Source organism: Leptodactylus fuscus, chromosome 4 (assembly GCF_031893055.1).
Source record: "Leptodactylus fuscus isolate aLepFus1 chromosome 4, aLepFus1.hap2, whole genome shotgun sequence".
Lineage (NCBI taxonomy): Eukaryota > Metazoa > Chordata > Amphibia > Anura > Leptodactylidae > Leptodactylus > Leptodactylus fuscus.
Genome location: NC_134268.1, coordinates 104,908,439 through 104,923,047, shown reverse-complemented (window position 1 = coordinate 104,923,047; position 14,609 = coordinate 104,908,439). Strand labels below are relative to the sequence as shown.

The following is a 14,609-nucleotide window of genomic DNA, read 5'->3' as shown; positions in this document are numbered from 1 at the left end:
AGGACACAGGACAGATGTTGAGTCAACTTTAATCCATTTCAACTGGCTGCAAGTGTGATTTAGTTATTGCCACCACCTGTTAGGTGCCCCAGGTAAGTAACAGGTGCTGTTAATTACACAAATTAGAGAAGCATCACATGATTTTTCAAACACTGCCAATACTTTTGTCCACCCCCTTTTTTATGTTTGGTGTGTAATTATATCCAATTTGGCTTTTTGACAATTCTTTTTTGTGGTTTTCCATTGAAGACAAATTAAATTAAGACAATAATACCAAAGAATTTGTGATTGCAATCATTTTCTGGAAGAAAATGAGTATTATCTGACAGAATTGCAGGGGTGCCAATGCTTTTGGCCAACAATGTATGTGCAAATTTGAGGTCAAATGGTTTAGGCATTTGGATTCCTATAGAGGACAGAAAACAGACATTCTAAAGATAACTGCTTGGTACCCAAAAGTTTCTTGCTTGATGCGCGTTTTAGTATATAACAGTGACATACGTCTAATCGTGAAGCATCTTTTTCATTTCTCTGAATTAATCAGACATAAGAAGACAATGAAAGCTTGCAGTAGGTTAGATTATGCAAGATTGCAGACAGCAGCTTTCTTGCAGAAGCATGTTTCTCTTTGTAGCACAAACAGTCTCATTGAGACACTGCCCTAGACTATTTTGTACATGCTGCCAATACTTATCATTTTTTGAGAAGGAAGTGAACTGACTCATACATGCCTTCACTTTAGTGGGTGTGTTCCTTGTGCTCAGGTACAATCACAGAATATTCCAGCACTTCAGGGCAGCAGTAGGACTACAAGGATCACTTGGTGAACCGTCTCAACTGAATAAAATCAGGTATGCTCTATTAAGAATATATATATATATATATATATATATATATATATATATATATATATATATATATCACCAGATGAGAAGTCATATAAAAGCTTCTTTTGTTAACTCCTTTCGAGCACTTTCCATTGAGCTCTAACTCTAAGCTGTTCTAGTAACTATTTAACACTATCTTTACATTTAATAATGTTTTATACTATTTGTAAGATATAAACCATTCAAATATTGAGTATAATGACTACAAATAGCTATTTGGGTAAATCATTAACTAAATCCTAAAGGGAAAATGCCTGATATTGATGTACTTGTGGGTTTCTTGGTATATGGCATATTCCTTGAATAAACTTAAACATGAAATGTAGGTCAGTGTAATATACAGTGGCGGCCAAAGATTTTCAGACTGACAAACATGTTCAACCTTCTGCAATTCGCCCTGGCATGGTGGACATTCGCCTCTGGACCAAATCATAATGCCTCTATCATACTGGAAAATGCATTTTTCATCACCAAATTGTTCTTGGATTGTTGGGAGAAATTGCCCTTGTTGAATGGTTATCTACCATTCTTTTATTAATGGCAGTGTTCTTAGGCAAAATTGTGAGTGAGTGAGAATTAGCTGGTAAAAAAGGTGATGCCAACAGCGAAGAATCCAGACACCATTCATGTGTGGGGCTGTTTGTCCAAGAGAGTGGGCTCACTCGAAATTTTACCTAAGAAAACTATCATGGATAAAAGATGATATCGAAACATCCTCCAAGAGCAACTTCTCCCATCCATCTAGGAGCAAATAGTTTTTCCAGCATGATGTAGCACCATGTCACAAGGCAAAAGATGATAAATGAGTGGCTCGGTGAGCAGAATATTCAAATTTTAGGTCCAAGGACAATCAAACCTCAAAAAACTGGTGGAGAAACAGAAACACAGAAATAAACTCCAAGCACAGATTAGGCAAGAATGGGTTGCCATCAGTCAGGATACTGCAGATGTCTTGAAAAATAAGGACCGATGGTGAAAATTGAGTCTTTGTATAAACCTGATTCATTTTAAGTATAAAATCTTACATAAATGCTTAAATTATACAATTGTTTACTATGCCATAGAATCATCTGACTAAGCGATCTAAAAATACTGAACCAGCAAGTTATGTGAAAATCAAACCTGTAGAAATGTGTCAATGTCAGACATAGATCCAGACATGGAAACCAGAATAAGGCCCAGTTCACATGTGCATTTGGGCCATTCCGTTCCCCTCTCCACATGATAAATGCAGAGAGAAAAGACCTGCAAGCAGCACTTTTCTCTCTGTATTTTTTGTTCAGAAACCGAGTGAAAACCACATGGACCACATTATACTCTATGGCGTCTGTGGGTTCCTTGAGGTAACCGCTTTTTCATGTGGATTAGTTTTCCATTCAGGGGATTCCCAAGTGGACTCCCCGAATAGAAACCATGCACTGATGTGAACTGAGCCTAAAAGGTGTACTCTATTAGCTGCTCTTGAGAGGCGTCTCAGAAAGGGATGCCTTTAACGAGGTCCTTTCATGTCCTCTAGAATTGGGAGTGTTATTTACTGTTGCAAAACTGTCAGTGTGTTGAATTCTCAGCATCATTGCTGTGCGATGGGCAACGCCCCCATCACAGTAGAAGATTATAGAAGTGTACTGTTAGGGGGGTATTCCTCACCACCCAGTGATGAAGTTTAGCTGTGAGGCTGGCCCCTCTGGTGCAGATACCTGCGGCATATAAGGCTCTGTTCACACAGAGGAAAATAAAAAGGAATTTGAGGTGTACAACATGTGACTTGTGACTTCATTTTCCATCACCAGCTCACCAAAGAAGAATACCAATGCTGAGTAGATGAATGGGCACAGTGTCTCAAGTTGCATATCTATGGGAAGATCGAACACTTAATTTTCCATTCTTGCTGTGATCTCTTCCCTTTGAAAACAATGGGAGGCAAAATCAAGGCTGAATTACCAGCTGATTTTGGGAAGGAATCTGCCCTAAAATCAAAAGTAAATTCCGCCATGTGAACATGGTCTAACTCTCCTGATCTCAGAGGAGATGAAAGTTCACAAAAAACCTGAACTAATCTTAAAGCGGCAAAAAATAAACACTAAAAACCAAAACCTAAACTGCATAAATATGCACTAGCAGATAAAAAAGGAGGATAGTATTACCCCTTACCCCTCGTTCACATCAGCATTTGGATTCCATCCGGGGGAGTCCGCATGAGGACCTCCCCTGAATGGAATACCAAACGCAAGTGCAAGTCCTGGTGCAGTAAAAGCACATGAACCCCATAGACTACAATAGGGTCCGTGTGCTTACCACCAGATCTCCACAGGGATCTTACGGACAGGTAAGTAGTTCACCATATACTTTCCTGTCCACATGATTCATGCAGGCAGCGCGCGGCAAGCACATGGACCCCATTATAGTCTATGGGATTTGTTTGCTTTCACAGCACAGCGCTTGCAATTGGTATTCCATTCTGGGGTGTCCCCATGCGGATTTCCCCGGACGGAATCCAAACGCTGATGTGAACGAAGGTTTAGACAGATGCCAGGGTTGGTGAGAATTTACATTTGAAGCTAATTAAATCATTTTTATTGCATACTCAGCCAAATGTGAAGACCAAGCTTGGCTGAAAATGATAAACATTTTAGGGAGGAGAATATTGTCAAATACTGAAGAGTCAGCAATATAACCTGAGAACAATTACTGCTGAATCAAGAGATCATATCAAGATTATCAAGAGATAATTATCACTTGTGAGAGACTATGAAGAGCAAGATAATCATATAAGAGACTCGTGGAGTTAATAGGACAGATTTACTAATACTGTCAAGTAGTTAGAAAGCGCAGACTTAGGGAGCCTTCACACGGAGTATACGCTCCGCTCATTCTGAACGTAAAACACGTTCAGAATGAGCGCGTAAAAACCAGCTCCCATTGACTTAAATGGGTGCCGGCATAGGAGCGCTCCCCATTGAAATCATTGGGAGGACTTTTTGCCTATTGCTTTCAATGTGACACGTGCGTATCACATTGAAAGCAATAGGGAAAAAAGCCTCCCATTGATTTCAATGGGGAGCGCTCCTATGCCGGCACCCATTCAAGTCAATGGGAGCTGGTTTTTACGCGCTCATTCTGAACATGTTTTACGTTCAGAATGAGCGGAGCGTATACTCCGTGTGAAGGCTCCCTTATGCTAGGTTCACACTAGCATTTGTGTTTCCATTCTTCTGGTCAGGTTGGGAACCCGAAAAACGAAAACCCTATCTGCTTAAAAAGCGGTTACCTGCAGAAACCAATGGCCCCCATAGACCAGTTTCTGCCAGAAATCAGCTTGCAGGACTTTTCTTTCTGCATATTTTAATTGGAATGGGGGACGGAGTTGCCAAACGGTCACACAACGCTAGTGTGGCCACAGCCTTAGACTAAAAAATGCACCAGATTTATCACAGTGAGGGTGCATTCACACTGAGTAAACGCTAGCTTATTCTGAACGTAAAACACGTTCAGAATAAGCGGCGTCTAAAGCAGCTCCATTCATTTCTATGGGAGCGGGGATACGAGCGCTCCCCATAGAAATGAATGGTCTGCTTCTTTCACTCCGTGCAGTCCCATTGAAGTGAATGGGGAGTGCCGGCGTGTACGCTCCGGCATGAGCAGAGCTTGCCGTATACGCCGGCACTCCCCATTCACTTCAATGGGACTGCACGGAGTGAAAGAAGCAGCCCATTCATTTCTATGGGGAGCGCTCGTATCCCCGCTCCCATAGAAATGAATGGAGCTGCTTTAGACGCCGCTTATTCTGAACGTGTTTTACGTTCAGAATAAGCTAGCGTTTACTCAGTGTGAATGCACCCTAACTGATGCAAGATGATTAACCATAAGGCATCTTTAGGCTGGGGCCCCAAGTGGTGAAAATTTCGTGGCAAAAATCCCGGTATTTTACAGTTACTGCAGTCTAGCGAATCCCATCTACACATTGCAGAAGAATATGCAGAGTGGAGAAATGTTACTTATACCTATGGAAACGGTGGCGCTTTCCCTATAGATAGAATGGAAGCAGAAAGTCTGTAGAGTAAACCTCTGCAGACTTTCTGTGAAAAGTGCTATGGGAAAAACCACAATGCGTCTTTGCCATGGTTATTTTAGTGGTGCTTTTTCGCTGTGGCCTGCTACTTGGGCCAACTTTACACCAACTATTGCTGGCTTAGTTTACCACAAAAAATAGTACAAAATATTGGCAGACTTTTTTTGTGCACAATATTTCATTTTAAACCATGTCCTTTCTTGACAAGCCATGCTAGCTTTCCAATAAGTAATGGCCACTAGTCAGACAGAACACAGAACATATTAAAAACAATTAGTAGGTGTGGTACACAGCATGTGTGCCAAATTCCTGGCAGATTAAGCCAAAATTGATTAGCATTTTCATTAGTAAATCTCCCTAATTTTATTTACTACAGTACATTTTACAGATCAGATGTAACAATTAAATTCTGGCTACTCCCATTCACACATTGCAGAAAAAATCCAGAGCAGAAAAGCTGTCAATTACATCTGCAGAAACACTGACGTTTTCCATATAGGTAAAATAAGGGCAGAAAGTCTGCAGAGGAAAACTGTGAAAACGCAATGAAAAATGCTGCAGGAAAACACACAATTTGTTTCCGATGCTTTTTTTTTTTCCACAGTGTATTTTGCTGTGTTTGGTTACATGGGGCCCTTAGCCTAAAAGGCTATCACAGGAAAAGTATTAATCCTCCCTCCATAGGACAGAGGATGCAAACCTCTGATAGCTGGGACCCCGCAAATCTTGACAACAGGGGGTGTTTTCTCCTCATTACGCTTTCAGTTTGACTGTGCTTCAGGAGGTGCACAACAATCCCACTCACTTCAATGGGAGCGACAGAGATAACTGAAATTCACCAGTCGGCTATCTCCAGCACTCCCATTGAAGTGACTTGCCTGCATACATCCTGACTGCAATGGCGGAAAAATAACCTCCTTTTCCAGGTATTTTCCTCTGTCCTATGGACAGAGGATAAATACTTTTTACCACGTAACCCCTTCAATCCAACCTCTTCCCTACGCAGCCATTTTTCATTTTTGTATTTTTTAATTTTTACTCCCTTTCAACTACCATAAATTGTACTTATAGATGGACTTTGTAATGATAGCATTTTATATTCTGTATCTTATTTTTTATAAATGCACCGTATTTTTCGGACTATAAGACGCACTGGACTATAAGATGCACCCAGGTTTTAGAGGAGGAAAATAGGGAAAAAAAATTTGAAGCACAAAATGGTACAATATTTAATATATAGGAGTTGTAGTTTTGCAACAGCTGCAAGGCCACATTGACAGGTGACCCTGCAGCTGTACGGGGATGCATAGAGCATTTTTTTTGCGGGATCAGATGTACTTTTTAGTTATACCATTTTGGGGAATGTCTATTGCTTAGATCACCTTTTATTTAAATCAGAGGCAAAACGGTGAAAAAAAACCTGGCAGGTTTCACACTTTTGATTTTGATGTTCACCGTACAGGAAAAATATTAGTAGACTGGGCATTTGCGGACACAGGGATTCCTAATGTGTATGTGTTTCACAGTAATTTTCTACTTTTATATGTATTCTAGGGAAAGGAGTGATTTAGAACTTTTCTTTATTTTATTTTTTTTAAAGCTTTTTTTTTTTTCTTCAAACTATTTATTAACCCCCCCACCTAGGGGACTTGAACCTGCAATCATTTGATTGGAAGTCCCATAGACGGCAATACACGTGTATTGCCGTCTATGGGAGATTCTATACATTACTATTGCGGCTGGTCATGGACCAGAACAGGTCGGCTCCTACGATATCGCCACGTAGGAGCCGGCCTGCAACTTTACAGGTATGGGACTGATGGGGAATGCATTCTGATTGCAGGCATGAGCTGTGGGCCTCTGCGTATAGTGGAAACCCGGTTGCTATGGCGGCCGCTCTGCAGCAGAGCGGCCGCCATTACAAACCTAGAATCCGCTGTAATAGAATGACGGATGCCAGGGAGAGTTTTAGACGCCGACACAGGTGCCGGGGCCTGTGGCATCGCTACACTCCTGTCCTGCAGGACGCCAGCACCGGCAGCAGTGTGGCGATGGTGCAATTCCGCTCCGCTCCTCCACATTCGGACTATAAGACACACCCTCATTTTCCCCAAAAAATTTTGGGAAAAAAAAGTGCGTCTTATAGTCCAAAAAATATGGTAGATTGTGAGCCCCATATAGGGGCTCACAATCTACATTTTTCCATATAGGGGCTCACAATGTACATTTTTCCCTATCGGTATGTCTTCGGCGTATGGGAGGAAAGCCACACAAACATGGGGATACATACAAACTCCTTGCAGATGTTATGTCCTTGGCAGGATTCAAATCCCAGACTCCAGCGCTGCAAGGCTACAGTGCTAACTACTGAGCCACCGTGTTGCCCCTATATTCTGTATTGTATACTGGAAAGCTGGAACAAAATTCAGAATGGGGTTGAATTAGAAAAAAATTGCACTGTTTTCTTATGAATTACCTTGGACAGAATCATCTAAAAAAAATGAATGCCTGCTGCTGGGTCTCTGATATGTAAAACAGCTACTGAGAGGTCAACATGTTTGAAGTCCCGACAGCCACTGTATGTCAAATGCCAGGTTGAGATTCAAAATGCACTGTGTGAACCCAACCTAATACAAACGCTGACTGGTATAATGGTATTTCATTAAGTCGCAGAAACAACACAAAGTGTCAGGAGACATTACTTGATTTATGCTCACTATCTTCAGGGAAAGTAAAATTACTCATATGGGTGTGCCACATAGAAAAAGGCTTGCAGAAAGTGATTGACTGCTGAATGTGATTGCAAGATGCAAACATGGCTCATAGATATACACATTAAGGGAGACCAGATATAACATAGTATTCTGTTCTGTTTTACTTTGGAAATACGATTAATTAAAATTTCTGCGATGCATTACATTACATGGATTTTTTTTGTTTTTCAGATAATGGATTGTTTTCGTGTCGCAAACGCAGCTTTTGCCATAGACCTATTCAGTAAATTAAGTGAAAAGAACAAGTCAGAAAATTTTATCCTCTCTCCATTATGTGTTTCATCAACGTTGGCTTTAGCTTTTAAAGGAGCCAAAGGGAATACTGCAACTGAAATAGAAAAAGTAGGTGGAACATTCATTCTCAGAATTTGGAGTCTTTGTTAACCTTCCTTTGAACCTGTCCATAAAAAGACTTTCTAATCCTAAAACCTCAAATGTTCAGGTTCTTTTTTTTTGTACCTCAACAAGGTTATTCTGTGCTCCTGTGTTGGGACTACGCTACGATGAAGATTCGTAGAAAGTAACATGACATGATTACATTGTCCAGTGTCTCCCATGGCTCTAGTGCCCTTGGATGTACAGTTCATATTAAGTATAAACTTTGAGTTCATGAAAACTTGATGAGAAACAGTTTATGACTGGAAGGACAATTCTAATATTTAATCCATAATGTCTGCCACATTGAGCGATGCATTGTGGTTGCTCAGATGAGTTACTTAGATGTATGTACAGTATACACTTTATGTAAGCTATGAGAAAGATTCTCCACTTGCAGCCGAGCCCATTTACTCTAGTAGAAATAATTAAAGGGGTTGTCCCATCACAAGGATCCTATCTATACTGCTTGTTAATGTGGATGTAAGACTTTTCCTAAATACACTGCTTTAGCAAAACTGCTTTGTTTGTCCACTATCTTACTTTATTCAATTCATTGTTGACACAGCCCTTGACTTATCTGCTCAAAAGTCAAGTGATGTATCTGCTGCTCTCAGGGGGGAGGGAGGAGGGGCTAAGTGCACGGGAGCCAGCCTGTGTATCTAGCTATTTTTTTTTAAATCATGTAATTTAATAAAGATTTAGCATGTTTTAGTTGTTGCTCTTTTGTTTGTGCGATTGTTATTATCTATCATTTGCTATTATGAATAGACGTTGGAATATTAATTTAATCTGCTGCCAACTGTATATTAACTATACACACTGGGGTGATATCTATCTCAGCAAGGATGTACCCATAATACCCTCAATGACAAAAGAAACTTACCAGGATAAAGATATTATAATGCTGCAAAGTTATGTCTCAGCAGATATGTAAATGGTTTACAGTTATCTGAATAGACCAGTGGTTCTTAACCGGGGTTCGATCGAACCCTAGGACCTATGCACGGTTCATTTTGTGTACCAGTAAAAAAAACCATATATCTATGTCTTGAATTTGGAAAATAAATCATATTTGATTTATCACTAAAGAAGGGTTCGGTGAATGTGCATATGAAACTGGTGAGTTTGGTACCTCAAACAAAGTTAAGAACCACTGGAATAGATACTAAATATTGCCATAAGGGGGAATATAAAACTATAAAAAGCTTCCTTGGCTGAACTGTAACACCCCCCCAAAAAAACAAAAAAACAAAAAACTCTCTTTTGGGTGACAGATTGTTGACTTCTAGATATTTTTCTATGATGCACTCGAACACATTTTGTCCAGTTGACAGACTTTGAGAGGTGGCCGGGCACATCATTGATTTGAGGGAAGCAGGATGGTCATTTCAACAAACTGCCCACCATGTAGGCTGTTCTGAGCTAGCTGATAGGTGGTGTTGGGAGCTGTGGTAATGTGAGGACACACACATACAGTGATCAGACTACAGATGGTCCACACAGATCACCAGAATGAGTATTTCCCACAGCTTTCTTGTCTACCATTGCAAGGTGGCACATTCACTACATACCCCTGTCTCTGGCTAAACCGTAGAAGGCTATTTAGTGTCATGGTGCCCATTACGCATCCTGCCATTAACTACCATTCCCCATGGCCTTTGTTTGCAATAGTATCCTGAATGGGAAATCTGGGCTGCCACAAACTTGAAACTATATTGTCTTTAGAGACAAATCCAGGTTATTTTGGAATCAAGGTTCAAGGTTCAAGTATGGAGACCTTGTGGTGAGCTCTTAAATTCGTCCTGTCCCAACTGCTGGTGTGATCATCTGAGGAGCTATCACATATGACAGCCAATCCTTTCAGCTATATAGTTTTCCCCAATAAAATTATCTTTTCTTTATAATAATGTAATCACTTATATATATACACCATTATTACATTCACTCATATAAAGTTTTATTTGATTCCAACAACTTTTTCTTGGTGCATCCTTGTTTTGTCAATGAGTATAATAGCAATTCAGTGCATTGTATAATATCTACAATTATTTGAATCAATTATTATGACATGTTTATTACTGTATATTTTTCTTTCTAGATTACTCACTTTGAAAAAGTCAAAGATTGTGACTTTGGATTTCAGACTCTAGCTTCAGACATTAGTCGAATAAGTGCTACATCCTCCTTGAAAATGGTTAAACATGTTTATGTGGACAGTAGCTTCAACTGCACTAAAGTGAGTACAAGTGTTTATACGGAAGTCTTTGGATGGTATGAAAATTCATTTAACCCTTTAATAACCTTCATGCCTAAAAGGCAAAGTAATTTTTTTTTACTCTTCATCCTTGCATCCAAAAGCCATAACATTTTCATTTTTAGCAGACATAGCTGTGTAAGGGTTTCTGTTTTGCAGGATGTTATAAGTTTTATCTTGCCCCATTTAGAGGTACATATGTGTAACATATTAATTAACTAATTCTTGATCAAAGTTTTAAAAAACATATTAACTCCTTCATTGTTTGCTGTGTTATACATTTTGCACTTTATTCACCATGCAACATACAAAGTACATTGCCTATATTATGTGGGCTAGACCAATATAGTGATTTTTAAAATTTTATTTCTCTTTTTAAAGTTTTTACTTTGTATTTTAGTGCTATAAAGGATTTAACCCTTAATTACTATCATGGTTACTTTCATAATGATATGTCTATGGTAGTGGTGTATGATAGACTCGACACCATGATAGTACTTAAGGGTTAAACTTACAAATGTCTGATTGCTTCTATAATAGACTGCAGTACTTGTGTATTGCAGTGCATTATAGCTGTCAGTGTAACGCCTGGTTCTGCGTTTGGCCATTCCGTTCGTAATCAGTATTTGACATCTTCAAAAACTGATTTCAAACTGTCCGGATGAAAACCTATTAATTTTATTTGGTTTTAAAAGTAATGTTTGGTTCACATCTGCGTTGGTATTCCATCCAGAGGAGTCCGCATAGAGACCCCCCGAATGAAATACCAATTGCAAGCGCTGTGCTGTAAAAGCACACGTACCCCATAGACTATAATGGGGTCCGTGTGCTTGCCAGCAGATGTTCGCAGTTTCCAATCTACTTTTCTGTTCGTATGATTCGTATGGGCAGTGCGAGACAAGCACACGGACCCCATTATAGTCTATGGGATCCGTGTGCTTTTACAGCACAGCACTTGCTATTGCGTTTGTATTCCGTTCCGGGGGTCTCCATGCAGACTCTAACCAGACGGAATACAAAAGCAGATGTGAACCAATCCTGAGGCCTATCGAAAACTGATTACAAACTGATTACATACTGATTACATATTGATAGCAATCAGTTTGTGTTTATTTTGCAAATGCTCAGAATGAAGAAGGGGGAAGAAAAAGAAAAACTGATTAGTCAAAAACTGATTACATACTAACTACATACTGACACAGTTTTCATCCGAATAGTTTGAAATCAGTTTTTAAAGATGTTAAGCGCTGTGCAGTGAAAGCACACGGACCCGATAGACTATAATGGAGTCCGTGTGCTTGCCGCCATGCGGGCAGGAAAGTACATTGTGAGCTACTTTCCTGTCTGCATGATCCCTCTAGAGTTCTGGCGGCAAGTACAAGGACCCCATTATAGTCTATAGGGTCCGTGTGCTTTCACTGGCACACCGCTTGCAGTTGCATTCAGTGTTCCGTTCGGGGGGGTCCTCATGCAGACTCCATCGGACGGAATACCAACGCAGATATGAACGAAGCCTTATGCTTGGTTCACACATAAGTATGCCATCCGTCCGTTTGAATTTAGTTTGAGACTGACTCACATACTGATTGTATACTGACACCTTTTTATGCTGATAGCAAACCCTGTAGTCCCCTAGAGGACAGATAAGGGGATTCAAAGTAGCAATTGTAAACAGAGTATAATAAATGTCCTTATCTCTACTCTGTTTACAATTTTCTGCTTTTAATCCCCTTATCTGTCCTCTAGGGGATGACAGCGTTTGATATCAGCCTAAAAAGGTGTCAGTATACAATCAGTATGTGCATCAGTCCGTTTTAAAGTCTCAAACTGAATTCAAATGGACGGATGGCATAATATTATTATTATTGTTGTTTATTTATATAGCACCATTAATTCCATGGTTCTTTACATTTGGGGGTTACATACAGTACACAGAATATACAGGTAGATATAATACTAACAATGACTGACTGGCACAGTGGGGTAGAGGGCCCTGCCCGCGAGGGCTTACAATCCATGGGGGAAGGAGGATAGAGACAGAAGGAGAGGGGGGGAGACTGTACAGATGGCAGTGCGGTGATAGTGTTATTGGAGGTTGTAGGCCTTCCTGAATAGGTGAGTCTTCAGGGCCTTCTTGAATCCTGTGATTGTGGAGGTCAGTCTTATGTGTCGTGGTAAGGAGTTCCAGAGTATGGGGGATGCACGGGAGAAATCTTGGAGACGGTTGTGTGAGGAGTGGATGACAGCAGAGCAGAGTAGGAGGTCATTGGAGGATCTGAGGTTACGTGCGGGCAGGTAGCGGGAGATTAGTTCAAAGATATATGGAGGGGACAGGTTGTGGTTGGATTTGTATGTTAGCGTTAGTAGCTTGAATTCAATTCGCTGGGCTATGGGTAGCCAGTGGAGGGACTGGCAGAGGGGAGCAGCTGATAAAGATCGGGGGAAGAGGTGAATTAAACAAGCAGCACAGTTTAAGGTGGACTGGAGGGGGGCGAGGGTGTTTGCTGGGAGTCCATGGAGAAGGGAGTTGCAGTAGTCTAAGCAGAGATTATGAGGGCCTGGACAAGCATCTTAGTAGTTTCAGGGGTGAGGAAGGAGCGGATTCAGTGGATGTTTTAGAGTTGGAGGCGGCAGGAAGTATTGAGGGTTTGAACATGTGACTTGAAGGATAGATCGGAGTCCAGGGTTACCCCAAGGTATCGGGCCTGTGAGACAGGGGTAATTGTGGTTCCGTTAACTTTGATAGATGGGTCAGGTGGAGGGGCCATACGGGGTGGGGTGAAGATGATGAACTCTGTTTTCTCCATGTTGAGTTTGAGAAAGCGGGAGGAGAGGAAGGAGGCTACAGCTGCTAAACAGTCTGGAACTCTGGTCAGCAGGGAGGTAATATCTGGTTCAGATATGTAGATTTGGGTGTCATCGGCATAGCAGTGGTATTGAAAACCATGAGATTCTGAGTTGGCCCAGACCGAGGGTGTAGATGGAGAACAGGAAGGGTCCTAGGACGGAACCTTGGGGGACACCTACCGAGAGAGAGCGTGGTGAGGAGGTGGTGTGCGAGTGGGAGACGCTGAATGTGCGGTCGGTGAGGTATGAGGAGATCCAGGAAAGGGCCAGGTCTGAGATACCAAGGGATGAGAGAATTTCTAACAGAAGGGAGTGGTCAACTGTGTCAAAGGCAGAGGAGAGGTCAAGGAGGAGGAGGACAGAGAAATGGCGTTTGGCTTTGGCAGTTAGAAGGTCATTGGTGACTTTTGTTAGGGCAATTTCAGTGGAGTTCCGGGGTTTGAAGCCTGACTGTAGTCTGTCAAAAAACAGGTTGGACGAGAGATAGGAGGAGAGTTCTGAGTGGACGTGTTGCTCAAGCAGTTTTGAAGCGTACGGGAGCAGTGAGATGGGACGATAATTGGCTGGAGAAGACTGGTCGAGGGACGGTTTCTTAAGTATAGGAGTGACAGTGGCATGTTTGAAGGCTGAGGGGAAGGATCCATTGGTTAGGGATAGGTTGAAGAGATGAGTTAGGGCCGGAGTAATGACTTCAGTGAGCTTGGGGATGAGATGTGATTGGATCGGGTCAACCGCGCAGGAGGTGAGGTGGGATTTGGAGATAAGAGAGGAGAGTTTTTCATAAGTGATGGTGGAGAAACAGGTCAAGGATGAGGAGAAGTGAGCAGTTGGGTGGATAGATTGTCAGGGGAGTAGGGTGAGACTGTCTCTGATGGTGTCAATTTTAGTTCTGAAGTAGGAGGCAAAGTTGTCAGCTGAGATAAGTGATGTCGGAAGCGGGGCAGGAGGAAAGAGTTGAAGGTGGAGAATAGCTGTTTTGGGTTGCGAGAGAGTGCAGATATGAGTGTGGTGAAGTAGACCTGCTTTGCGGAGGTGAGTGCGGTCTTAAATGTGAGAGCTGCCTCTTTGTAACTGAGGAAGTCTTCCTGGGAGTGGCTTTTCTTCCAGAGGCGTTCTGCAACCCGCAAGGCATGTCTCAGTTTTTTAGTCAGGTCGGTGTGCCAGGGTTGCCTATTGATCGGTCGGGCTCTGGTGTATGTGTAGGGGGCCATAGAATCAAGGGCTGAGGTAATGGTGGTATTGTAGAAGGCAGCAGCGGCATCTGTGTCCTGGAGTGAGGATATGTCAGCGAGTGGTAGGAGAGAGTCTGAGAGGGTGCAGGTGTCAAGGCGGTTGAGGTTCCTGCGGGGCCTGTTGGTTTACAGGTTGGGGTTTCTATTGGAGAGGAGAGGGCAGAGAAT

The 14,609-nt window shown here is 41.7% G+C and overlaps 1 protein-coding gene across 1 annotated transcript in view; it reads left to right on the top strand.

Annotated features, from left to right (window-relative positions):
- The first annotated feature begins 800 nt into the window (after positions 1–800).
- Positions 801–14,609, top strand: part of LOC142200523 (serpin B5-like) — a 39,919-nt gene continuing 26,110 nt past the window's right edge. Inside the window, exons 1-3 of the mRNA XM_075270950.1 lie at positions 801–851; positions 7,902–8,072; positions 10,207–10,344. Coding sequence (XP_075127051.1) covers positions 7,905–8,072; positions 10,207–10,344 — 306 coding nt within the window. The 5' untranslated portion in view covers positions 801–851; positions 7,902–7,904. The remainder of the gene's footprint in view (positions 852–7,901; positions 8,073–10,206; positions 10,345–14,609) is intronic.